Consider the following 27,937-nt stretch of genomic DNA (forward strand, 5'->3'; position numbering starts at 1 on the left):
TTTAAAAAAAAACTTAATGCACATACAAGGGTTCATTGTGACCACATCTGTGACGCCAAATTCTCTTAAAGGGATAATGCACCCAAATATGATCGTTCTTTAATCTTTTACTCACCCTCAAATCGTTCTATACCTGTCTGACTTTATTCTTCAGAACACAAAATAAGACGAAGAATGTTTGTAACGTTAACTAAACAACACGGAACACCATTGACCACCACTGCGAACCAGGGGTGCGTTTCCCGAACAACGACATAACTCGCTGGTTAACCACCATAGTACGATGCATCATTGGGGAAATTAACGATGTAGTTACGACTGTTTCCCGAAACCGTAGTAACTGACGGAGATCAATTGTTTGAACCAAGTTGGTTGTAGTTGATGACGCCACACAGGTGGTGGAGTAATGACGTCTACTAATAAATACGTTCAGATCGAATTAATGTCAAATTCTTGCTCTAAATAACATACATTGCATTTAAGGACTAGTTTTGTTATCCTATTTTTGTTATCTGTTGTTTTATTTCATGATATTTAATTAATTTATAAGTGTTCTCTTACGTCATTCCGCCCAGGGATTCCACAGGGTCCTAGCGCACGCAGGTCAAGCGCATGCGCACTTTTAAAAAACAGCGCTTTATTTCCTCGACAAACTAAAAGATGTCCAATTAAATTTGTATATATTTTGAGTGACGGATATGGAATGCACTGCATGTTGCTTGCTTACTTTGATCAAAAGCTTGATGCATGCAAGTCTACATGTCATAATAATAAGGAACGTTACTTCTAAGCACAGCTCTAGACCTGTAGTTCCAACCACGCAACTTTGCGATGCTGCTTGCGATTGATCGTTGGAACGATAGTTTTGGGAACCACTTAAATGGTTGATCTATGCTGGAACGACGGAACTTGCGACCATAGTTGGCTAACGATGCTTTTGGGAAACGCACCCCTGAACAAGACATTTCTCAAAACAACTCCACAGATGAAAGTTAAACGGGTTTCATTTTTTATTTGGGGGTGAACTATCCCTTTAAGGAAAATCGGTGCACTTGGTGCTCATACTGGAAACTACCGACCATCCCGTGCAAGAATTTCCCCATTCATGCAAATACGGCTATCGGTCAACATGACGTGAAATCAGATGCAAGTGACATGGACCGAGCATACAGATTTGGAACGACAAGAGAGAAAATAATACCATCGTTTTTTATGAACGATTCAATTTAAAACGGTTAAATCATTTGATTGTAAAATGTTTATCTTTATAAATAAATGAACAGTCGATACACAGTACCGCTCCAGCAGAGTCTATACTAGTGTGACACCTGACAGGTGTGAAATTTGCAATTGCTCCAAAAGACTAAAGATTTGTGACCGAACAGCTTGAAATCCAAAGCCTTGTTCTTTCAGACTGGGATAACATCACCAACTTCAGTTTCTCTTCCACACGTCTGCTGTCTTCAACCCTAGAGGTCTCAGTAACCGAACCGTCTGCACGGACATCCCTCTTTCTAACACATCTCTATCGTTCCATCTCAGTCAGTGAGGACCACCAGCTCCCCCTCACTGCGTTCCCCCACGTCGCTCTCTTCCCCTTCGCTGTAGGGCTGTCTAGGTCGCACGGCCTCCCGCTGCTCGCCGCCTCGGGCCGGGGTGGGCTCCAGACCGCGAGGGAGGTAATGCTCCAGGAGGACGGGATGCAAAGGCAAGGTCGCCATGGGTACGGGCGTGGTGGGGTACTGTCCGTCACCCGTGGCGTAGGGTAGCTGCTGTTCTGATTGGCTGTGAAGATAAATGTGGAACGTGAGGCTCGAGGGAAATGGATGCCAAACATCAATTTGAGAGAAAAGATGGAGAGAAAAAAGTATTACTTTGCTTCTGTACACTTGTGAAGCAACAAACATGTTTATTTACAGCTGGCAGCTACTTCGTTACCGCTTTTCTAAGTGTTTCAAGGGACAGTTCATCCCAAAATGAAAACGTTGTCATCATCATCTTTTCATTTGAAACCTATAGGACTTTTTTCTTCGGCAAAACACAAAAAAAGATACTTTGAAGAATGTAGGTAAACAAATACGGTTGGTCGCCTTTCACTTCTATTGTATGGACACAAAACCAACGCAAGTCAATGGGGACCAATGGTTTTCTGCTACCAACAATCTTCAAAATATCTTCTTTTGTGTTCTGCAGAGCAAAGAAAGTTATTTTGGGTTGAACTGTTCCTGAGATGTTACTGAAGTCTGCTCACTAGGGGGCATCAGCACACTTCCAAAGAGGGGCACGAAACCACTTTAAAACTGTTTCTGTAGCTCAACAGGTGGAACATTGCAACACAAAGGTTGTGGGTTCGAACCCGGGAACACGCAAAATGATCAAATGCACAGCTTCGTTCAAGCCATTTTGGATAAACATTTATATTTCTGTAATGTAAAAAAAAATGATATTGAAAATGACAAATTATTATCTATGTGCAGACACATTTGCATTTTTCTTATGTTTTTCTTATTCTACTCTTTTACTCCAAAATAAATGCATTTCTTATTCAGTATTATTGTCTTGTTTTGTTACTCGAGGAGCAAAATGACATAAGAAGTCTTATATAGCTTAAAACATGAAAAAATAGTTGCACACGGAGCGAGAAAAATCAATCAAGTTTTACCTTTTGATTAAGTATTATTGAAAGTTTTTTTCAGCTCTTTAGCATATATTATTTCTTGTTTTATGCATGAACTTAATTTGGGGGTTTTTTTCTTAAAAAACAAGATTTATTATATTATGTCATTCTGCTTATAAATGTATCATGATTTAAGAATGTTTAGATTACATTTTTGTCTTGTTTTCTGCGGTGTTGCTCACTTGTGTAATGCAGACATCGACTGTGCAGTGTGCAGCCTTGGCAAACTTTTTTATTTCCAACAAAGTCTTGAAACATCTGGAATCACTCAAATCTGAATTAAAACCAGCTAGTTTGTTGCAGAAGTACTGCAAAAAGAGATGTGTCAGCCTGCACTGGATGCTGGAGAATCACCGGAGGACACGTCGTGCGTCTAACTCACCTCTGAGGGTACGGCGCGCGCTGCTCCTGTCGTCGGCTCTTCATCATGGCTTTGTACTCGCCCACCCGCAGTCGCCTGCCCTCGACGATACAGGTGCGCTTCGGGCGAGGTTTGTATTTGTAGTCCGGGTATCGCTCCAGGTGCTGGCGACTGAGTCGGGCCTGCTCTTCGTAGTACGGCTGCTTCTCCTGATTGGACATGGTCTTCCAGCGGGAACCTGAGGGGGACGACAGAGCGGAGCGAGCTTTTAGAAAAATGAAGAACGTCGGCGTTCCAACCGTTCATGGTAAGATATTCCAAACAGGTTTTACGATGCTATTTTGAGGAGTAAATAATAAGAATTAAATTCCACTACGTGCAGGAAGTAAAAGATAAAAGAGCGAAAGTACAAAGAAGTTTAAAGGACAAACAATACCTGCATGATTCGTTGACCTGATTCTGTAAACGTATGGAACACTTGACATCGGAGGAGTTTGGTTAATGAAGTGCATACACGCTACTTAAAAGAGCGTGTGATGAAATACAGAAAAGTATGTGCGCATGGCCATAAGAAAGCCCCGCAGGATGTGTTCAAGAGGAAAAACCAGCCAAAATCACAAGGACGGCTGTGTCATAAAGGACTGTAGAAATAGGGGGAAATCTTGCTCTTTCGTCTGTATTTTGTGCTCACGAACCCACGACCTTCGCGATGTTTAATGCAATGCTGGCAATCGAGCTACAGGAACGTGAAATACTAAATACAAATGTCTCACCGAGAATCTTGCTGATACTGGAGTTGTGCATGTCGGGATAGGCCTGTAGGATGCGTCTCCTCTCGTCTTTAGCCCATACCATGAAGGCGTTCATGGGACGTTTGATGTGACCGGAGGTGGGTGCGCGGGTGTCGCCAAAACTCGCCACGCCAGAATTGGCCACCTGCCCTGTTGTGTAACAGATTAAACAAAGAAAACAATCATTCTAGTTGTGCTTAACTTCCTTTTGACAAAACACCCTGTAGGCCTGGAAGCAATCCTGGCGAGTGGCATGTTGCTTATGACAGTTTAAGATTAGAAGGAAAGCCTATTAAATTTGTATTTGTAATGAGCTTTTCTCTTTTGCGTAACATTTGTAATTGTTAAGTTAATCAGTGAAATGGAGTCCCTCAGAGATGACGTATTTTTGTATGCAAACCCCAGAAGCGAGTGAGCATTTTAGCACTTCCGCTTCCAAAGTCTATGGGTTTTATATAAGGTCTGTGGTTAACAAAACCTCCAAATATTTTCAGGTTTTATTTTATGACAAAAAGCACACAAGTTAAAACCCGTTCGTGATTTTTTAAAACGTTTATTGTGTCTGAAAAATGGCGGTCGCTAACAAGTGGGGACGTTAGATGTCATCGCGCATATAAATCTCACAAATAATGCAACATGGACACAAATCTCTCAAAACGTGTTTTAACTCATTTTATTTTAATAAAGTCTGAAAAAGTTTTCGGATGTTCGGTGGTGGTGACGTTGATATCGAGCCACCGTAGCATAGTCTGTTTATAGCCTCAAGATAGCTTTTTACTTCTGCCGATTGTATTTCGGCTTCAAAAGTAACAAATGTTGTGTTCATTGGGAAAGATTATCATCATAACATCATCAACCTCGGTTAATCACACTTCTTATTTTTTGCAATCTTTGGGGAAAAATGCATAGGCTTTCGGTCGAGAGAACCGACGTGGCGCTAACTTCCGGGTTGGCCTACAAAATACTGAATGATAGAGAACCAACCAATGGGTAAAGACAGAAGGGTAAAGAGACTAAAACATACCCTCAGAGTCACTACTGAGGTGGTCCTCATTCATCCGTAGGGTCTGTCCATCATCTGTACGATCTCGAGACACCTCCTTATGATCAAACAACAGACAGACGTACCAAAGTTACTGCATATTGCATATCTTTTCCTGTGTATGTGATAACATTTTTCAATCATTTTCACTCTTTCTATATCCTGGTTATGTGCCGAAATGTTTTCCGAAAAGCTGCAACAATGCACATTTTGAGAAGCGCAATAGAAATAAAACTGAAAATTCAATTAAATAACTGCATCCATTTTTAAGAAAATAGGATCGATGCTGCCAAATCTGCTGGGTGTCTTTCATCCCTTCGGAGGACTTTCGGGTAATACATCACCCTACCGTGCATTGTGTTCATGTCCTTTTTTCGATTAGTTTGCTTTTGAAATAGTTCATTTCAAATAATTTGCATAATTGCTCAAGCGGCAGGTGAATGTTATAAAAGAATCTCAGCCACACCTAGCTGGAAAACTCCACTTGCCTCGGGCACAATTCTGATCTTATTTATTTTAAAGGCTTCTTACGTAAAACAAAGTTCAAGGCATATTCTTCTCCCTTTCAACAAGCTGTGCATTGTTGTCGACGTCTACCAGCATATTCACACGCGTGTGGGACAGTTTTGGGTGTCAAAACAGGTTTAGGTGGAATGCTTAGAAACCTCACCGACAACAAAGGGGGGAAAAAATCACTGTCATATCTCCCTGCGGTTAAACTGAACTCAAAACGAGCAATGTCCTATAAACTTGAGGGCATTCTACAATTGTCACGTACGTGAAAAAGCAAAAACACAATGGGAGGAAAACAGTTGCGACGTCTATGAGCAGCTGTCGTCGTCCGAGAGGGGAATGCACCCCTTGTTTAAGTCATATCATGAACCACTGTAAGCCAATATCCAAAGCTGACCCTGACACCCCCCGCTGCTCAACGTAGTGGGTGTTCTGAAAAAGGGGCGTGTCCAAGGCGTTAATGGATTCTTGCCCCGATGCTTTTGGCCTTGAGGCGTAGCCGATGGTGACAAACGGAGTGCCCCAGGTGTCTTCGAGGAATTAAGACGTCGACTCACCATCCTAGCGTTGTTTTCCCTGTCGCGGCCCCTCTCTCGGCCCGCCGGGCCTTGTCCTCCACGCAACAGCTGCTGGGCATCGTGGATGGCTTGGGTCACAACGTCGCCCTCTCCCAAGAAGCCTGCGAAGTGAGAGAGAAAGGAAACTTTAGACAAGGTCAAGGGAGATACATTTATCCCTCGCTGTCTTGTGAGGCACAAATAAAGCACTTGGCTTTGTCTCAAGAACATGATCTCCAGGAGTCCCTGATCTTCAGGCTTAAGACGAACAGTCACATCTGAGGTGTTGACGCATTCTCAGGGGTCGAAGTCTAAAGGGGGAACAGGTTCTCTCGACGGCTGTGAATGCTCGCCGTGTTGCCAGGACGAACCCCGAGGAGAAACTTTTCTCATTCTGTCGGCCTGCACTTCACACATTTCTCTGCGAGCTCTTTACAGCCCAAAGGTGTGCAACGAGTAAAGTCCAAAATCTTTTCGGCTTTATTTTGAACGATATATCAAATGTTTCAATATATCAAACTTGCTTTTTTCAAGCAAAACTTTTTGGGAAAAAAGTTACATGCAAATACATGCAAATTATATAATGCGAAATTATAAAAGACTACATGCTTTTGTGCACGTTTTAAAGCATCCAAAGCAGGGAATTTTCACAACCTCCATGTAGCACCAGATCCATTAAACATCATTTCTACACCAAACGCCATTCAAGGATAAAGCAATTCATTGTGAAGAGGACAAAGAAAGAAGAAAATCAATCCTGATAACATGGTCAAACAAATCTAGACAATGCGTATTGTTTGGTGGAGCGAAGATCAATTTTAACAGTACCAGACATACAGACAACAAGTCAAATCAGTTTCGTAAGACAGTGTTTTAACCTCATTTTTGTTGTTTTAATTCAGTCTTTCTATTTTAAAAATAATCTTATAATGTGAAAATACATTTTATGAAACTATGAATGAAAAATGTAGTGTAAATATGCTATAAAACCATGTATTCTACTATATTTTATCATTTATTTTTGTTGCTGTTACTTGTATTAATATTTGAGGAGTTCATTTGCAAAAACTCAGTTCTTTTAAATAATCAAAACTGTGCATTTCAAGTAACACCAAACTACAGTTGGGTTGTTTGGATTAAGTACTAATAACGCAAAGAAATACAGCTAAAACAATAATAACTAGGGCTGTCAAACGATTAATCGCGATTAATCGCATCCAGAATAAAAGTTTGTGTTTACATAATATATGTCTGTGTACTGTGCATATTTATTTTGTATTTATAAAAACATACACATACATGCATATATTTAATAAATATTTATAATATATAAAAATTAATAAACACTTATATATAATTTACATTATTGGTATATAATAAATGCATGTAAATATTTCCTAAATATGTCAACCTTCATGAATAAAATATTCGTGTGCACAGTACACAGACATATATTATGTAAACACAAACTTTTATTCTGGATGCGATTAATCGTTTGACAGCCCTAATGATAAAACAATAAAAAAACTAGACTTCTTACGGAGTTATCGGTTCATGCAAATGAACTTTTCTTATATTTACTGTAAAGCTGCTTTTACTAACAATGCAACGTATTGAAAAGCGCTATAGAAATTCGTTTGAATTGGACTGAATGAAGTGATATAGGGTCACATACTAAGGCTAAGAGCAGATCGAGGTGGACTGTGCGGTAAATCTCTGGGCCGGTATGCCGTCTGCAGGTGGGCCGTGGCCAGTTCCAGTGCCTGGGGACTTGGGGTCTTGGGTTTAGCCGTGAGGTTGAGAGGTTGACTGGTGTCCTGTGGTACAAATACATTGAGACATTTTCTAAGTAATACAATCAGCGTGTAAAATGTGAAACGAACAGCAGAGCGGCGCTAGAGAGAAGGTGGTACCTGGCGATAAACTGCACCACTGGACCTTTTGACGGGGGTAGATTGAGGATTGGGGAGTAAATGCATGGGATATTCCACTGAAAGAGGAAAACAGAAGGATGTTAGATGTCAACTTTCAAAGTACAAAAAAATGTGGAATGCATATTTTTTCGGAATATTTATAGCAGATTGATCTGAGCATGTGCGGTAACTTTGCCAAAATTTTCACCTTAAAAAAACTTTAAATAATGCCCACTGCTTTTACTTTAATGACGCTGATGAAATCTGCAAACTTTTCGGCGTGTCGAGAGCATCTTTAATTCACCAGTCAGATAAACGTCCTTGGCCTTTCTCTCCCGCTCCATGTACAAAGACGACCTGATTGTGTGTAGTTGACAAACTCGTCCCCTTCCATCCGGCTTTCATCTTCCAAATAAATGGAGTTCATGTACACACGCATTAAGAGTCTTTTAATTGCATTGACGTCTGTACTGTATGGCAGCCAGCGCTCGTTCAAAGGACTCGCTCGGGGGTTTTAACGTGATCAATACGTACTCTGAATCAATGGGCAGCCCTGAGCCTTTGGAAAGCATTCTTCTGTAAGTGCTTGAGCAGCTTTTCCCGTAGCTTGTATAAGTGGACCGAAGACACGAACGAAACCATCAATTCATGCCATAACTACAGAACAGAACTTTAGACGAACACGACGCCAGGCTGTACATTTCAGGAACAACGGGTTTTTTGTTTTCTTTCGAGCAGAGGTAGAAATGAACCGTTTCAGCGTGGCTTTTCCGATGAGTAATTATTAACTACACATATGAACCGCGGCGGATGATAAGCGCACACCGCAGGGCGTAAAAGCAAATAAAGTTGTCAAAAGGACCGACAAAGGATAATATTTGATGTCGATAACTTTAAGATTTTGACAGATGAGCTGATGATAGATTGCGTAGTGCAAACACACTCACCTGGTTTGCAGGGGATGGGCTGCAGTGGTAAACCCATCTGTGACTCGGAGGTGACGGGCATCGGCTGGGTGTTGGGATGAAAGGCCGGGATCATAACGTACGGCATGTTTACCTGCTGGGTAAAGGGTCAAAGGTTAAAGCTAACATATACACATTGTTGGATTTCTTTAGTTGTTGCACATGTCCATTTTGGTAACAGTTTTTCCATTTCGTTAAATGAAGGATCATTTATTTTGTCATTTTTTAAACATATTTGCACACAGAATTGACCCACGGCGTCACTGGAGCATCTTTGCATCTAAAGTGTACATCTTGGTACTAAAAGTACAACTTTTTAGGACAGCTTGGGTACATTTAAACACATTTTCTGACAGTGTAGGATTTTTTATAAAAGGCTCATTTGTGCAAAAAAAGTGCACATATTCGGAGAGACCTTTGCAATAAATATATCATGATATTCAGATCATTTTTTGATCATGTTCACAACTCTCTAACACAGAATCCGTTCTCAAGCACATTTTGAATCTTTAGATTTAAAGTATCTTTGAATCTTACACACAAGACACCTTAATCATCATTTTTACATCATTTACTTATCCTCACGTCATTCTGTATCATTGTATGATTTTATTTCTGCAATGAACCGTAAGACATCTTATAAAGAAAGTAAATGTCAGTGTTTGTGTTTTCGGTCTCACCTGAATTTGTTGCTGCAGTAAGTTGATTTTATGTTGCTGTTGTATGAGCTGCTGCTGTTGTTTGGCGATCTAAAACAAAGAATCGACGTTTAAAACTCAAACTAAATCATATTTTGCTTTTCTACATTTCAAATCACACTTCTTGCTTCCGGAGTTCCTCTTAAGATGAAGTCCCTTTGAGGAAAGTCATCCCACTTGGCTGCTATATTTGAAACACCTCCAGGCTACTTGAATGAGGGAAGACCGATTTCTTTAAAATATTTTCTTAAAAAATATTTTTTAAAGAAATTTCAAGTTGCTACTGCTCTATAGGCAAAGGCTCTCAACTATGAGTACAGAGCCCCTCCCACAGACATTATTATTCATTATTCTTTAACGAGCAATGATTGGCTCTTTTTAATGAAAGGCGGGACTTCCTTCACTGCAGCGACCGTCTGGAGAGGCTCAGAGATGACGTATTTTTGTAGGCTCACTTGGAAGTAAGCATCGCGCTGGTTCCCTCGACCGAAAGCCTATGCATTTTTCCCACAGACTTTTGGAAGATTGCAAAAAAATAAGCTCTGTGATTGACAAAGGTTTATGATGTTTACACGTTTTGTCGATCAAGATAATCTTTACAAATTAACACAACATTTGTTACTTTTGAAGCCAAAATACATCGGCAGAAGTAAAAAGCCAACACGATGCTATAAACGGACCACACTTAAGGTCGCTCGATATCAACATCACCACCACCAAGGCTCTCTTTCAAACTCTTTTAAACTTTATTAAAAACGTGTTCCCTGGTGATTACTCCTTGAATGAATCCGCATCTACGTTTTAAGACATTTGTGCCCATTTGTGAGCTTTATATGCGCGATGACGTCTAACGTCCCCGCCAATGGAAGTAGTCGCTTTTAGCAACTTATTAGCAACCGCCGTTTTTAAGACACAATAAGGCTTTAAAAAATCACAAGCGGGTTATAATTGGTGTGTTTTATGTCATAGAATAAAACGTGATATTATTTAAGAGGTTTTGTTTACTGCAGACCTTATTTCGGGCGGTTTACCAAAAACCCATTCAAAAAAACCCACAGACGTTGGAGCGATGGAACCGGAAGTCCTAAAATGCGAACTTGCTTCCGGGTTTTGCATACAAAAATACGTCCCTATTGAGCATTGCACTTTTTCCCATTCATAGTAATAGATCTGTGGCATCTACAGTCTTTGCTTTACCCTCCCAACCATCCACACGGGATGTCCAGGCCTTTCTCCTCCTCATTTCACCTCTCTCTTCATCCATTCACCTCACCTGTTCCTGCTGTTGTCTGGCCAGTTCCATCTGCTGCTGCTGTTTCTCCAGGAGAAGAGCAGCCATGTTCCTCTGTTCGGAGTGAGCCCCGAGGAGCTGCTCGCGTAGACCGGACAGCTGGTTTATCATCAGCAACAACTGAAGCTCCTTCTCCGCCAGGCTCTCGGGGGTTCCTGAAGACACAAAACCATGTTCTACTTGATCTTCAGAACATGTGATGCACTGTAGATTAAATAAAAAGTGAAACTTTGTATAGATTTCTCATAGTATTGCTTCCTTAAGACTTTGGATAAAAGCATCTGCTAAATGTCTAAACGGCACTGTAAAAAACACAATTTCAAATTGTTCTCCCAACAAAGGTAATAAAATAACCTAAACCAAGATTTTTTTAGTAGAAGTAGAAGAATGTATTATTAGTCTAATTAGTCTAAATGTGCTACTTACAAAATGATTTTGTTGACTGTACTTCGATGTTTAAGTGATTGGCCAGTGCGTCAAGAAGTTTGACCAACGTGCCGAACTGTGTAATCTCAACAAACATTCTAGTGTTTGATAGTTCCCAGCATGCATTGTGGTATTTTCAATTTGCTGGTTTGAATTATTTAAAGAATTGCTGTTTTCGTGTTTACTGGCTATGTTTTTGTTGTTGTCGTTGTAAATGAGTTCCATTTTTACTTTATGATGTTTGATTCATGAGAAAAATAACGTTGAAGATCTTGACATTACCACTCAAAATTTTAATTCCACCTTCTCGGTAACGCTAGACAAAGTTGCTCCACTACGTTTAAAGAAGATTAAAAATGGCAGCCCCACACCGTGGTATAATGAACACACTCAGGCTCTAAAGAAAGCGGCCCGAAAAATGGAGCGCAACTTTAAGAAAACTAAATTAGAGGTATTTCGTACAGCATGGAAGGATAGTATTCGAAAATACAGGAAAGCCCTAATAACTTCTAGATCCGCCTACTTTTCATCACTAATAGAAGAAAACCAGCACAACCCTAGGTTTTTATTTAACACGGTGGCTAAATTAACAAAAAATAAATCGTCAGTGACTTCTGATCCTGTATATCAGCATAGCAGTGATGAATTTATGAACTACTTCACATATAAAATCCAAGATATTAGAGAAAAAATTATAACAATGCAATCAGAAGTGAAACCCGCTGAACAAACTAACTACAGCGCCCTTAAGGAGAAAATGCAATTATTTTATACCGTAGATCAAGATGAGCTGTCTAAAATTATTAGATCATCTAAATCAACAACATGCATACTAGACCCTATACCTACAAATCTACTGAAAGAGATGCTCCCAGAAATTATAGATCCTCTTCTTGGTATTATTAACTCATCTCTGACATTAGGACATGTGCCTAAAGCATATAAGGTGGCTGTTATAAGGCCCCTTGTCAAAAAACCCCAACTCGACCCTAGAGAACTAAGGAACTACAGGCCTATATCGAATCTACCTTTCATATCTAAAGTTCTGGAAAAAGTAGTTTCAACTCAATTATGCTCCTTCCTCCAAAGGAATGACATCAATGAAGAATTCCAGTCTGGATTTAGAGCATGTCACAGTACAGAGACTGCTTTGATCAGAGTTACAAATGATCTGCTATTGGCGTCTGACCGAGGTTGTATCTCGTTATTGGTGCTGCTAGACCTTAGTGCTGCATTCGATACCATTGACCACAGCACACTCCTACATAGACTCGAAAATTATGTCGGCATTAAGGGAATAGCTTTGAAATGGTTTAAATCTTATTTATCCGACCGTTTTCAATTTGTAGCAATAAACAATGAGGTGTCACGCAAATCGCAAGTCCAGTACGGTGTACCACAGGGCTCAGTCTTAGGGCCTCTGCTCTTCGCATTATACATGCTACCTCTAGGAGATATAATAAAGCGACACGGAGTTAGCTTTCACTGTTATGCTGATGATACTCAACTTTATATTTCCTCGAAGCCTCATGAAACACAGCAGTTCCATCGAATAATGGAATGCATAGTCGATATAAAAAACTGGATGAGTAACAACTTTTTATTACTGAACTCGGACAAAACGGAAGTGTTACTTATTGGACCGAAAACTGCTATAAGTAACAACCAAGAATACTGTTTAACTATTGACGGATGTTCCATAAAACCCTCGTCGTCAGCAAAGAATCTTGGCGTTCTATTCGATAGTAATCTGTCATTTGAGAGCCACGTCGCCAACACCTGTAAAATTGCGTTTTTCCATTTTAAGAATATATCTAAACTACGTCATATGCTGTCAATCTCAGATGCAGAGAAGTTAATTCATGCATTCATGACATCAAGACTAGATTACTGTAATGCACTGTTAGGTGGTTGCCCTGCAGGCTTATTACAAAAACTCCAATTGGTCCAAAACGCGGCAGCTCGAGTTCTTACACGTACAAAAAAGTATGAACATATTAGCCCGGTTCTGTCAACCTTGCACTGGTTACCTATAAAGCATCGCGTTAACTTTAAAATCTTGCTTATTACCTATAAAGCCTTACATGGTTTAGCTCCTCAGTACTTGAATGAACTCCTTTTGTATTACAGTCCTTCACGTGCATTACGCTCTCAGGCGTCCTGTCAGTTGGTAATACCTAGAATTTCAAAATCAAGTGCAGGTGGTAGATCCTTTTCCTATCTAGCGCCTAAACTTTGGAATAGTCTTCCCTGCACTGTCCGGGAGGCAGACACACTCTGTCAGTTTAAATCTAGACTAAAGACGCATCTTTTTAATCTTGCATACACTACTCTTCCATAATATAAATCTTCAGAGGGTTTAGGCTGCATTAGTTAGATCAACCGGAACCAAAAACACAACTGATGTACTTGTTGCATCAAAGAGTACAGAACAGTACTCTACTCTCAGCCAGTCTTGTCTCATTGTTCCAAGGTTACCACAGCGAGCAGGATGCAGTTCATGGCCTGACCTGATGGTAGAGCGGAGAATGGGAAGTGGGGACCTGACAAGAGCTGAGATGATAGAGCTGGATAAAGAAGGACGCGGTCTCTTGACATGTCTTCACCACAAAATTTCAAATGCTATTAGATTATTAATGATAATCTTAAACTATAATTTATTTTATTATTAAGTTTATTTATTTTATTTAGCCTTGTTGTGCAAGTTCTCTGGAGCTTGTGCAGAGGCAGCAGCTTTTGCCAGAGGGGAACTGGAATCCCCTGGTTGGGCCTGGGTTCTCCTGAGGTTTTTTTTCTCGATTAGAGTTTTGGGTTCCTCGCCACCGTTTGCATACTGTTTTTGCACTATCTGCCTGACCGGGGGGCTGCTTTAGAATTTTAAAGTTTTACTAAATTAATATTGCATATAGGAATTTATTATCCGTTATATTTGACCTGTGCTTCTCTCTCCTTTATCCTAAATGTGTGCTCTCACTGAGTGTGTGTGTGTGTGTGTGTGTGTGTGTGCGTACTTGTCTATGTATGTACGTGTGTGTGTGTGTGTGTTGTGTGTGCGTGCGTGCGCGTCCGTGTGTGTGTGTGTGTCTCTGTGTCTGTGTGTGTTGGTGCGTGTGCGTGTTGTGTGTGTGGAGTGTTTTGTGTGTGGGTATGTCTGTCTTCTGTGTTTTCAACCTTTTCTTGTTTTTGCAGGTACAACTTTGATTGTTTTGCTTGTAGTCAATGTGTCTCATGTGCAGCTGCTTTGTAACAATGAAAATTGTAAAAGCGCTATATAAATAAAGTTGAGTTGAGAGTTGAGTTGATGATTGTTGCCATGATTGAGGTTCGTGTGCTCAGTGTTACATACAAACTGTTTGAGCAGTTCCTTGGCCAAGATTTGGTCTCTCTTAAGTAAAGTGTGTATATAATCAATCTCCTAAGTATATAGTGTATATAATAAAAGAACAATTATATATTAAAGTAATATAAAAACGCAATCTCTTCAGTTGGGTCAAACAAGTCCATAGTTGAGTGAACTAAAAAAAAACTTTTCAGTTGAGAGTCATTACGGAGTTAATTGAGTTAGGTAAACTACTTTGCCAAAAGATGAGTAAACTCAAAAAAGCTGTGCAGCGAGTTATAAGCGAAATATTAAGTTAAGTCAACTTTTTCACAGCGTGTAAAGACCTAATGAACTGTTAGATTGACCTTTTAGACTGATGCTGCTTTGAAGACCTCTCCCCAAGAACTTCTCCTTCCAGTCTGTATTCAGCAGCTTCTCAATTGTGGGCATTACTGAAGAAAAAAGAACATTTCATTTTCATCATAAGAGCATATATAACTTTATTCGCAACAAAGCACAACCTCGAGTGTCTTGCTGATTTTATAAACTGGCTACCACATAATATATTATGGACACGATCGTTTGTAAAAAGAGAGAAAAATAATTGTTGAGTTAGACGAGTCCCTGGAATGTAAATACTGTAGAGCATTTCTATGCAAGCTAGAAGCCTGAGCAGTGATATTCATAGTTGTGAATAGCATCGCTATCAAAGACCAAAGCGATCCGTTTTAAAAGGAAGAGTGTATTTCACATTATGCATTCACATATAATGCAGTATATAGGAATATAATAGGAAGTGGGAGTCGAATGAAGAACATCAAAAGAAAGACCAAAACTATTTTTTATCTAGATGATAAGAGCGTCTTAAAAACCTTGAGCTTTAAACCCCAAGAAAGAGACTACGTATTTCATTTCAATATACAAGGACTAGATCTCATCCCCCATTTACTCAAAATTGGGGGATGAGATCTGTTTGGTTACTGACATTCTTTCAAATATCTTCCTTTGTGTTTAGCAGAACAAAGAAATTTATACAAGTTTGAAACAATCTGAGGTTAAGTAAATGATGACTGGATTTTCAACTATCCCTTTAAATGCTTCAATTGTTCACAGAAACACACCACAGAACTAAAAAAAAAAGAAATTCAGACCTTCTCAGTACGAATCGCACGCAAAGCCATGGTCTTTTAATTGCCGATACTGAAATGGACAAATGAAGCACAACTGCGTGGGATTTCATCACAATCCTAAAACTTCTTTAAAGTCCTCTCATACTCAAAACCCACGGCCTCGGGATGTTTTCAGAACGCAACAGTGTGAAGATCATGTTTATGAAGAGGTTGAGCTCACCTTCGCCGACGTTAGGTTTGCAGTCACTTTTGTCGTGGGCTCTCTGACCTCCTTCCTGACCGGCGGTTGTGCGTGATCGTGGACGTTCTTTACTGGGAGATCTCACCTGAGAACACACAAACTATACAGTGAAGGAACACATCACATGTTATACTGTATGAAAAAAAGCAGCTACGCATTTTTGGGAAATTCACAAAGTGAACATCAAGAGACTAAATTGAAAATGACTCCCGTCACTCCTGTGAAAATGAAGAGACCATTTTTAAAACGGTTTTCAGGGGTTTTGTTTATTTCGTATTTATAGGTTTGGGTTTAGGTAAAATGATTATATTTGTTTTATTCAGTGAACTACAAACAAAATGTCTCCCAAATTTCAAATAAAAATAGTGTTTCTATTTGCATTTATTTGCAGAAAATGAAAATAACAGGTGAAAATAAAATGCTCTGTATTTTTTCAGACCTAAAATACTGCAAAGGAAACAAGTTCAGGTTCACTGTGAAGCAATACAACAGTAAGTTTCTACGTGCAGGAAAGGTTACATTTTTCTATAACCTTGATTTATTTATGACAGGTGTCATGCTGTCTTTCCCATCGCTGTTGGATGACTTTATGTCACTCATGAGGTTTGTTTCTATTGAAATTCAACACACACTGGACTGGAATGACCACAACACATCTAGAAATGCTAATTAAATTAATATTTGGAATGGTCTCTTCATTTTTTCCGCAGCTGTATAATAATAAGAATCATCCAACAAACAACAAGTCAATTGCCGAGTTTATAAACTAGTTTACACTAATCATTTCAAAAATACGTCTATATTTAATAATATGGTATGTCAGATTGGGTCAAAAACAGCCCAACTTCTTTTTTCAAATTCTTTTAGACTTCCCAATTCATAACACTTCATAAACAATTGATAAACAGAGACATTGATCGTACCAAAGGAGACTGGCAGTTAGGTGGTCCTGACTTTTCTTCTCTCTCAGCAGGCAGTCGAGGCGACTGCTGGGATTCCCTGTTGACACCTCGGCCACCCGATTCGTCGTCTTCAAGCTTGATACCGACACCCACCATGGTCACATGGCCCTTGGCATGGGGAGGCAGAGCAGGTGGACTGGGCTCACACATTCTGCAAAAGTCAAATCATGATTCATTTTAAATACTTTATTTGTGCATGATTCATCATTCTTTCGAAGAGAAAAGCTCTTTGGTGGCGTTTTCTCTTCTTTTGAAATCCTCTTCCTTGATGGTGGTATGTCACACCCACTTTTCAAAATAAAATCAGTATCAGAATGATGAAAATCAAGTCCTTTACACCGTCCCACTTTATGCAGAAATATTTCGCCTTATTGTTTGTGAACGCCGTTTCACGTCTTCAAATGTACAGGAAAAAAGCTACTGCCTGGGAAGCCCGATCGGACCCCGGGACAAACAGCTGACTGCTTTGCATAAGGAACAGAAGGGGTTTTGTGAGCTCCAGACACAGGCCACCCCATTCAAACTCTTTCACCAAAGCCACTTCTTCGAAATCTCTGGGGCTCCGCTGTGGGGAAAATATATTTGTGTGTGTGTGAGAGCGGCTCGAGTCTGTCAACACACGCTCAGAAAACAGATGCAAGACTCTAGTGTGCCCATCAAGTATCAACCCGTCTCGAGGGGCACGCCAAACCCTCCTGCAATGAAGGACAAGAGAGAGAGAGAGATGCACAGATTGAAGGAACAGAACGAGAGGGCGATTCCTAAATTAGCCGATGTCCATAAACGCCCCTCCTCGCACAACAAAAGCCAAACATGACAATGCAAAGAAACTCAACAGAAAATGTATTTCTCTCTCTCTCCATAAATATAATGTCCATTGTTACAGAGAAAGAACAAAAGGAAGTTCAAACAATGGGTATAACACGGACAAAAGCAATAGGCAGGAAACACAGCAGAACAACAATACAAACGGAATGTGCCGGCGGTCCGCGGCACACACACAAAAAAAGCGGAACGCTCACTGGGCCGATTCCAGTTCCTCCTGTACTTTTTCATCCACTTTCAAAGCACAAAAGCAGCCCGTACATTTACATTAGTACATGAGAAAAAGGTCAAGCCTTCAGCGAAAATGTGGCTTGCTGTCAAGCTGAGCAACTTGGTTGCATTGTTTGGGAAAAGAAAAGAAAAATCAAGAGTGCAGGGAAACCATTCTGTTCTTTTTGTGCCCAATACAATAAGTTGCTCTAGGTAACTGTTTACAAAAGCTTGAGGTTTTTTTTCATAAAGGAGAGGTTTGCATTCTTTTTTGAATGCATCTCTAAAGTTCGTTAACGATATATATGACCTCAGCAAGTCTCCGTCACTGTCCTTAAGAAGTAAAGAACAAATGCTGGTGCGATCTTCCCACGCCAACAGATTTAGATTCACGGTCGAGACTCCCCCCTTCCCCCCAAGAAAGCTTCCCAAATAACACCCATTATAAATAAACACTTGCAAGAAGTCTGCGCTATTAAGTTCCTATTGTGAGGAGGCTGAAGTTATTCTGGTCATCCCAGTCGAGGAGCACTGATCCACAAACCAGGTGCAGGAAGTGAGACCTTGTCAGCTCACTTGTACTTCAGGAGACATCCCAGCAATGCGCTCGAGGGGATTTGACCGTCAAAAAATAGTAAAGTCGTGAAGATGAAACTTCTGTACGAGGGAGGAGAACCGTGAATAATAAAGCAGTTCATCCGAAAAATTATTTCAGTCATCACTTACTTAGCTTCATGTGTTTCCTTCTACCGCAGAACACAAACAGAGACATTTCTAGAAATGCTGTTCTCTTCTATACGCTGAAAGTGAATGCTGACCACAGCTGTCGAACAAGATTTTCAAGGCAAGATAATAAGCAACAAGAAGTTACAATTTTAGCCTGTTTACACAGCAAGGTACAGTACCAAATGGCATTAGAACATTTGAAATATAAAAAAAATTGACAGGTCCTGGTCACCATTCACTTTGATTACAGATGAGAGCACCAGGAACGTCTATGGAAGACAAAAAGAGAGAGGACACTTTTTTAACAAGTCAACATGTGGTTGAGTAACACGACAGAACGTCCGTCTGAAAACTCAGGCTACACTTCTTTTATGTATTTTTTACAAAGTACAGCGACAAGATGCATCTTATTTACTCAATGGTTACACGTAAAGGGCAACTGTAAGAAAAAGCACAATGGGAAAGAAAAACAGCTCTCTCAAAAGCATTTCACAACATCTGTTGCAAACAAAGAAAAAAAACACAAAAGGAAAACTGACGGTATTGTTGTTAATCCCTTTTAATCCTCAGGGCAAAATGTCAACGTGTCATCTAAGCGATAAAACCTAATGTTGCATGATCGTATGTCATCACGTGCAAAACAAGCCCAAAAAAAACGAGACACTTTCCTGTAACTTTGAAAAGAACGACTCGTCTTAGATAACATCACACCTGACGTAAAACATCTCTGAAATCGAACGCTTCCCACGGTCACGGGTGCGTGAGAAAAACGCTTGCGTTTCCCTACGAGTAGTAACGTGTCGAGTTGGCCTCACGCGCGCCTCTGGTGCAAAAACGCTCCCCTTTGTTGTTTCTACCTTAGAATGGCACCGAAAAGGTTCATTTCCGCATTGTGACAAGTTGATCTCCCAAACATTGTCAATAAAACTCAAACAAAACTTTCAGGAGTGCCAAGAACAAGCCCGTGCGCGCCAAAGACGTTATTGTCCATCATCCAAGTAATCATTAAAGGAACCTAAAACTCGTTCTGTGACGACGCCGGTTTGAACTCGCAGTCCTTTTTCGCAGAGTTCAAAAACAAAGCACTTACCAATTAGACACGTTCTAACTGCACAAACACCTGTTGCAAAGCCGCGCAACGTGAGAACGGAGAAGACCCGACGGCAGGTTTTCCTTAAAGCGAGACAGGTGAGAAGAACTTCCCAGCTAAAAGCAGAGACGTCCGTGAGCTTTGAGCTCGTAAGCATGCGATGCAAAGCCCGATCAGCTGTTCGAACCCAAGAAACACCTGCCGGTAACTGTACTCTTAACAAAGACACAATACTACAGCCTTGACCTACACAGGCGGTCTACCAACCTCCAGAACGTCTGGTCAGCGTTCATCTTCTCGAGGCGGACTCTTGGAAACGGCCAGTGTCGTTCACTGGAGAAGCAGCTCATGTTGATCAGTCGGGGACGGTGGACACGAGTCTCGGTTAAACTGTCCGGTGACCTCTCAGGAATGGAGAGGAGTCTGTCGGACACACCACACTGCGGTCACAAAAGCATGCTCTACAGCGAAGGCAAACAGTAGTATTTGCATGATGTTTGCTTCTGTTGTAACTTTGATGTCGAGTCCTTTACACAGATAAGGTTTCGATAAGAGTTGTTTTAGAAATATAACAAAATCAAATGAGAAAATACGGACGGAGGAAATGTAGCTCATATTTTGATGCTCTGCTGATGACGTTCTCCAACTAAAGAACAAACAACACAAACCACAAAGAAGATGATACAATACTAAAACTGGTTATGAACAGCTGTTTGTTTAATGTACAGTTTTCCTAAAACAATAGAAAGTAAATTGTGTGCGTGCCTTGGAGGCATTTGTGTGTTAGAATATTATTGACAAAGAGCGCAAGCCTATGAGTCAACATCATATCCGAAACGTGATTTAATCTCTTTCTCCGGCAGCAACGTTGCCTGTCATGTAAATGTAAAGAGACATCATTTAGTTCCTCGTTGTTGTTGAAGGGGTGTGAGAAATATTCAGAGTTCTGGAGAAAAACGGCATTCGACAAACTCGTGATGGTATGTTTTCCATTGATGTGAAAGTTGTTCACTTTACCTACATCAAGGCTCAGACATTCTTACGTTTCGATTTCAACCAAGTTTCTTACAAAGTTCAAATCAACATCATATCCGATGAGGCTGAAGAATTTAGTATTAAAGATGAATCACGGAATGCTATTTATTGAGACCGCAAAAAGTTAAAACATTGTAACAGTCAAAACTATTCCTCAAAGAACAAACGGTATTATTTAACTCACAAAGATGTCACACAGTTAATTATATAGGGTGTGTGTGATACGGCGTCTTTCAAAACCTTCAAAAGGCACAAAAGAAACGCCTAAAACTGATTAGGTATAACAAAACATGCTATTATTTTGGCCATTACGCCATTTGGGATAGACCTAATATTCCATTGTTCCATAACAAACAAATAAACGGGATTCTTTTTTTTATCTGAGAACAAAAATGAAACATCATAGTACTTTCTGAACATCTAAAAAAAACTTTTTTTCCTGTTGTAAACTTGTGGTCTGTCTATAGGCAAAACAGCAGGCACGAGAGATAAAATCCATGCTTTAATAAGAAAAACAAGCAAATGTTTGATACGAGAGGTGACAGCTCCTTTTGATGGACTTTCCTGTTCCGTGAAAGGGAGAACCCCCGACGTGCCCCACACACATGCACCCGTCTGTGGTATTTTGAATGCGGGAAGGGAAAAAAACAATGCAAATCAACAGGGTTTGTACACAGTTTAGGAAATTCAAGGATAGACATATGAGAGCAAACACGGACTATTGTTTTGACCCCTGTACACTATGACTAAGTGTCCATCAAACCATCTTTTTTCTGACTTCCTGGTAATAAAAAGCGCTTTTCATTAAGAAACAAAAGAAAGAGATAAAAAAAATGAATTGATGATAATGCTAATTTTTCTTTGTGAAAACGATGCATTTACTGTGAATTACATTGCTGGCGTATATAATAAGCATGAATTTATGATCTACAAACGTCCACAAACATCTACTAAAAGGTCAATTTTGCTTATCCAGTGTCCTAAATCAAGAGTCTCTTCAATATTCATTTTCCCTTTCCAAATAAAAACGCAACAATGTGAACTCTTGTTCACTTCGCATCAGAGTGGAAAGTTCAGAAACGTACATCCCCGGCAACTTCGTCCAGACGACCCAACAAAAGCAGCTCAACAGGTCAGAACTTCCAGCTCACGTATTGAGACCTTTCTAAATGAGACGTATAAAGAGGATGATGGTACGACCACGCACTGCACAAAGGAAGACTAGAAGAGAAGAAAAGCCGCGCGGGCCGCCGCAGTTTCTTCCTCCTCGCGCTTTTGAGAAGTGCAGGTTAAAAGCAGCTTTCATTGTGACTCTCCGGGCCTAAAACAGTCCGGTTATTGTGGCGCCAAGTGAAGCGCTAGTGTGGCATTTATCCGAGAGACAAGAGAGGGGGGGTGATGAAAAGAAGCACAGCACAAAAAACACTCGGAATAAATATAACAAGAGAACGAGAAGAAAAGATGTTAGTGAAGGGCCTCCTTTGTAAAAAAATAAAAAAAGACCAAACACAAAAACCCTCCACCACCCCCCTTAGGCAAAGACAGACAAAGACGAAAGACATTCAAATGTGCGGTTTTCTAAGCCTGGCACACTTTCATGTGCCATCTCGAATCATTCGGCGTTACGTAAGAGCGCGCATTCGTTTTGGGCATTAGACATCGTCTATCAAAGCTACAGATCATAACGTCATAGCGTTCAGAAGACTCGCACGTCCTTGAATGAGCGGGGGTCTTTGAAACGAGTTAAGGGTCTTTTGAGAAGTGCCTGTGCATCTGTGAGGTTGTCATGGAGACCGGAGCAGTCCGTTTTGTGTTATGAGGAACACAACAGGTAAATCTGTGATGAACATGAAAGCAGCACGGACTGAGAATAACCTCATAGCTAAATCTATTTGAATGACTTATGGACATTGCAAGTAAAGCTTCCCAAACGAGATTTTGAAGAGAGAATGTTTACGCTGTCCCTTTACATACAACCTGACAAAAATCTATTTGATTGAAACAATTCCGTTTTTATTTAAAGACTAAATCTAGTCCGAACCACCTGGCGTTACTCTCAATAGGGCAGAAAGCCGAACTTCATCCTTCATCGTGAGGATCCAGACAGGAAGAAAAGACGAAACCTTCACCTTTCAGGACATCCTGAGACCCCGCGCCTCCCGCCGGCCGGCCACCTCGCCAGCCCAGGACGAAGCACGTGAGCTCCTGCTGTCAAAAACAGGATACACACTCACCGCACGACTGGACGGAGGCTGAGAACAACAGCTCACGAGGGTGGAATGATGGAGGAAGACAAGGAGGATATGATGTGATGAAGGATGCAAGCATGCATGAAATGCCCCAAACTCCAAAATGCATCTCCTGAAGGAGGAGAGGAGCTAAACACGACTACGCAGAAAAGAAAAAAAGAGCACGAGAAAAGAAAAACCCATGAACGAATAAAAGTTAGGTGGAAACGGGCAACTGGAAAAAGTCTCTGCTACCAAATGTCGAGCTTGCTTTTTAAAAGCCACATCTCACTTTCTGATAAGATCTTACACATGCTCTGTAAACTTTCTACACAAACAGCATTCAGCCGCGCTGTTAAACAAGTCAGTATTATCGTTTTCTGCAGTTCGTCCGGTTAAGAAATTAAATATTGTGGTCTGATATGTACGGTTGGTTTCGAGGTTCAATTTATCAGATGAATCTGATAGCATACATCATTTACCACTGTTTCTTTTTTAAAACTAAGTGAACCCTCAAAGCTTCCACTACTGAGAGGTCACGTCAAACACGCAGCTTCATTTTTGTTTGCATTTTACCTTTACAACTACAGTTGAATTGTGCAGAGGTGATGTTTCGTCAACTCGCACGTAAGGTGACATAAATCGGAGGCTCGCTTCCGACAACGCACCCCTACGCTTTCACAGTGTCGACTTGCTTTCCTTGTAAGCCGTAAACGATCCATTTCAATGATTGTGTGTTACTGTCAACTGGGGCTATCTGAGAAGGAATCAAACTCAGGTGTTATGCATTAATGCAAAAACACAAACGGAGAATTTAAAAACATGAAAAAGCTATTTAGCTCTTTAAAAGAATATAAAAGCAAACTGTTGGTAACCAGTTAGGCCAAAAAAGAAATAACATATCAAGGACACACGGTGCAATCTGTGGGCTGTTTCTTCGAGCAGGAATTAATGTATAACAACTTTTCATTCATTTGTAAAGAAACAAATGATGAGGCTATGATGGCCTATTAAAATACAACTGCGCTATGTTTACAAAGTTCCCAGCGTGCGGTTTGTGCAGCGCATGCAAATAAATGCCCGATTATTTCCTGGTCATATTCATTACGAGTGAAAGTGGCTTTACTGTTGTATAACGGCAGTTTTAAATTGTTCAACCATGAGGGAACACAAGTAACGCACAGCGCGGTTTGGATATGTGTGTTTTACGCATGACAAACAAATAAATGAAGATATTTGCACTTAACGGCATTATTCAGATGAATGTAAATTAAGACACAAAGTAACTATTGTATTCTGCATTGCTTTGTTTGTCGCTCTAGTGTTAAGATGCGTTGATGAATTATACAACCATGAATTAAATCAAGCGTTTCTGGACTTTAGTAAAATAGTTGGGCAGGAAATTAACTCAACTGCTGCATGCATGTGTTTAAAAATTTTATTATTTCTAAACAATTTTCTTACAAATAATAATAAATATACAGGAGGTTAAAGTGATTTTAAATTGCAGAACCTAATATCTAAGCCATGGGAATCTAGCACTTTCTTTTACACAGTTTGAATAGCGCCTTAATATTTGATATTTCCTTTTTGTCTCCATTTAATTTAAAATCATTCAACTTGATTCTTCCCTGAATTTAGACAATTATAAATGCAGGCCAATTATTCCACCCTGCAATTTGCCCCAAAAACTTTTGTGTGAAGCCCTTTGTTGAAGCTCACACCCAAACCTTCACATTCACACCAAATCAAATTCATGTTCAAGCTTGAACCACATGAAACTTTACGCTTTATTTTCTGCCCATCATGCTTTAATAAGCTGAGAAGATACTGCAGGACAAAAAGGTTTTGCTGTTGGATGAGTTATAGCCTCTTACAGATACTTAAAAGCCATTACATAGCCTAATATAATATAATATAATATGTGATACATTTGCTATATAGATTTGAAATAAAAAAAATTGTAAAATAATATATATGTATACATAAAAATAATTTAATAATTTATACATAATAATGTGCAATATTACTTTAAACTCTGTCAGATCAAATTTGAATTTAAACGTCAATTTAAAGCAAACAAATTTACCTCAACACTTTATACAAAGTGCAGAAAGTTTCTAAACAAAAGCAGGTCTTACCTAAAGTAGATGTTGACGGTTATGATAAAGCGCACAGAGTGATGCTGGTTTTGTCGGGGCGCTGCGCAGAAACTTTCTCTGTTCTAATGGAGGCCTGTCTTATTTCCGCTGTGGGTCTGTGCTCGTTTCATCTGACAGCGAAGAAAGCAGGTAGGTGGAAGAGGAACTGGAGGTTTTTGGGAACATTGTAGGCGAAGGGTGAACGTCTAATGGCACTTTCCAATTGACACCTCTCACGTGCGGAAAGAGATTTACCATGTCGGACAATATAACGTGATCTTAGGAAATATTAATAGTAGGTTGCCATCTTCTCGATCTCAAATGTTCAATGCACATTGACAAAAAAACGCTTTTATAAAGAACATTCAAACGGGCCAGAAATGATTTACAATAGCATGCTTATGATCTTACTTTAAGCATTAACCAAACATATACAACTTTGACTGTGTACTGTGACAAACATTAATCTAGATGATTTTTAGATCCTTATCCTATTATCTATTAAGTTCAACATTCAACAGAGCGCCGACACATCAGGACCTTCAGACCCACACGCAAAGCAGAAGGAATTCAGGACTTTAATCTTAAAGATGTTTTGATGGACAGCTGCAACGATCGGACACATTTATCCCTGTGAGCTTCTGTCTGGTCTGTTAGATTTCATTGATGTGCTGACAAGCCCTGAAAAACTCACTTAACAAGCTATTGTTGCCTCTCTCTCATCACGCTGCCGCAGTTCAATAAGACACATGAAACAATGCGGATCCAAACAGAAGGGGTCAAAGTTTAAAAGCAGAAAGAATAGACTTTTGTTCTCCAGCCTGCTCCGGGCTCAACTCGGAAATAATGTCAGCAGTGTGTCCGTCCATCAAATCCTAAACATTCATAATAACCGGAGAAGTTTACTACCTGTAGCCTACTATTAATACTTGATGTGCACTGTTTGATCTGATGTTGGATCTGTGCATCAGGTCTGGACATTCAGCCGATGATATTCCAATAGAAGCACGTTTAAAGGAACAATCCGAGTAGTGTCAATGTGGCTTGTCAACGGGAAATAAACGGTTTCTGATTTTAAATTTGTTTCGGTCAGTGACCAGGCCAGAAAACTGCAAACTCTGACACCTATTAAACTTCAAGTTGCCCGTCTGTCTTCTATTCAAAGCTATATAACAGAAATCAGATCAATGAACTGGACTCTTTTTGACCTGCTGACAGCAACTAAATCTACAGGGCAAGTTGGTCTTGTTTTAAATCTACAAACAGATCTATTCCGCCCCCCTTCATATGAACACAAATGTACGGCGATGAAGGTTGAAATAGATCAGGATGGGAGGAAGGAAATAAGGAACAGCGTAATCATGACAGGAAAGGACAAATGAAAAGGTCAGGAACTCCCTGCTGACAGACAGCTCGGCCACTGTGAAGCCAAACACTTGCGGCCACTGTCTGCTTTAAAGATCCATCGACATGCAGGTGCACAACCCTGACGTTTCTTTACAGGATACAAGTATACACTCCCTGCACCGGCATGGCAAGCTTACTCAAGCGTAGACCCGAGTCCAGGTGAGCACAACGAGGTGAACAGCTCAGAGATTGCGCAACAGTCGCGTCGCCTGGAGGAGTTGCTTTCTGGTTATTCTGGATGGAGTTCATAGAAATCCGTCAGACCTGTCAACTGTCTGAATAGCAACTCTTAGCCAGTGTCCACATTTCAGAAACATGTCCACACAGAGTAAACACACCGTTGAGTGAATGCATTGAAATCAGAGTTACAATAAACCGTCTATGCAAATCTAAGATTTAGGGGGTGGGGGTCCATAGGTGCTGCATAGTTCATTAATCACATTTATGAGGACAAAAACGCCTTAAGTAAGTCTTTTTTCTGTCTATGATTTTGGGGAATACTTCAATTCAAATCTCAAACATGACCTTTAAAGACGTAAAATTAACAAATAAAAGTCTGTCTTATTGCCTACTGTCGGCTACAATTACTTATCCACGGAACCCTAGAGAACATTAAAGACCTCTTTAGTAAACATTAACGATCCGTTCGTTGTCATCGTCTATCCAATCATTTAAAACGCAAGCAAGATTTCTACTCGCACAGCACGCAAATAAAATATTAGTCCGGTTTTTAAACCGAGACAATACTGCTTATACGGTCTTAATATATGCATTAAAGCCTCTCCCATGCGTTTAAAAAAGAAGGCGATCGTGTACATCACCCCACGTTACAATGGCAAACTTCGCTCGGTTTGTTACACTGTCACGTTATAAACAAACGCGCCCGACGCGTAAAGTTTCAAACGAAGCGCCAATCGCGCACTTACCAACTCCAAAAGATCCGCGCGCTTCCCAAACTTTACTCCTTCGGTCCTTCAGAAGCGATCGCAGCGCATGCAAAACGCGTTTTCCCCTCAGGTCAATGAATAACACGCCTCTGTCTGTCAATGGCACACAGCAACAGCCGAGACCTCACGCGCATCCAGCGTCTCTTCACTCCTGAATGACTTTCTGGTGTCTGTTTCCAACATTCTCGGCCGCGCAGCCCTTCGTTCACCTCCCTCTTAAAGGGAAAGCGCTCCTCGTTTCTTTGGGTTTCCCTTGGCGAAGGGAAAAATGCAAGAGTGCTGAGAGGAGAAAGGGCCTCGTGTGTACCTGCTGTTTCAAGCTCACCTTGGTAAATTTACTCTTTGGTTTATGTAGGAAAAAAATATGTGCATAAAGAATGCTCTGAAAGAGTTTCCTTACAGGAGTAGTTCATGTAAATATGTGTTTGGAACTTTTTAA

At 40.3% G+C, this 27,937-nt stretch overlaps 1 protein-coding gene across 4 annotated transcripts; it reads right to left on the reverse strand.

Moving 5' to 3' along the window:
* LOC130571470 (transcription factor SOX-13-like) lies at positions 1-27,667 on the reverse strand. 4 transcript variants are annotated; one of them, XM_057362458.1, is made up of 14 exons: positions 27,478-27,667; positions 16,851-17,040; positions 15,907-16,012; positions 14,922-15,008; positions 10,791-10,963; positions 9,500-9,568; positions 8,802-8,916; positions 7,855-7,931; positions 7,617-7,758; positions 5,942-6,063; positions 4,854-4,929; positions 3,812-3,979; positions 3,060-3,276; positions 1-1,785 (listed from the first exon to the last, which is right to left on the reverse strand). In XM_057362458.1, exons 2-14 carry the CDS (start codon positions 17,037-17,039, stop codon positions 1,539-1,541), a joined length of 1,788 nt encoding a protein of 595 aa, XP_057218441.1. In that variant the 5' UTR covers position 17,040; positions 27,478-27,667; the 3' UTR covers positions 1-1,538. The 4 variants fall into 4 exon arrangements, with proteins under 4 accessions (XP_057218441.1, XP_057218442.1, XP_057218439.1 ...); XM_057362459.1 differs by lacking the exon at positions 27,478-27,667 and adding an exon at positions 25,145-25,411; XM_057362456.1 differs by lacking the exon at positions 27,478-27,667 and adding an exon at positions 20,008-20,207.
* Between the last annotated feature and the right edge of the window lie 270 nt (positions 27,668-27,937).

This window comes from Triplophysa rosa, linkage group LG20, assembly GCF_024868665.1.
Source record: "Triplophysa rosa linkage group LG20, Trosa_1v2, whole genome shotgun sequence".
NCBI classification, from domain to species: domain Eukaryota; kingdom Metazoa; phylum Chordata; class Actinopteri; order Cypriniformes; family Nemacheilidae; genus Triplophysa; species Triplophysa rosa.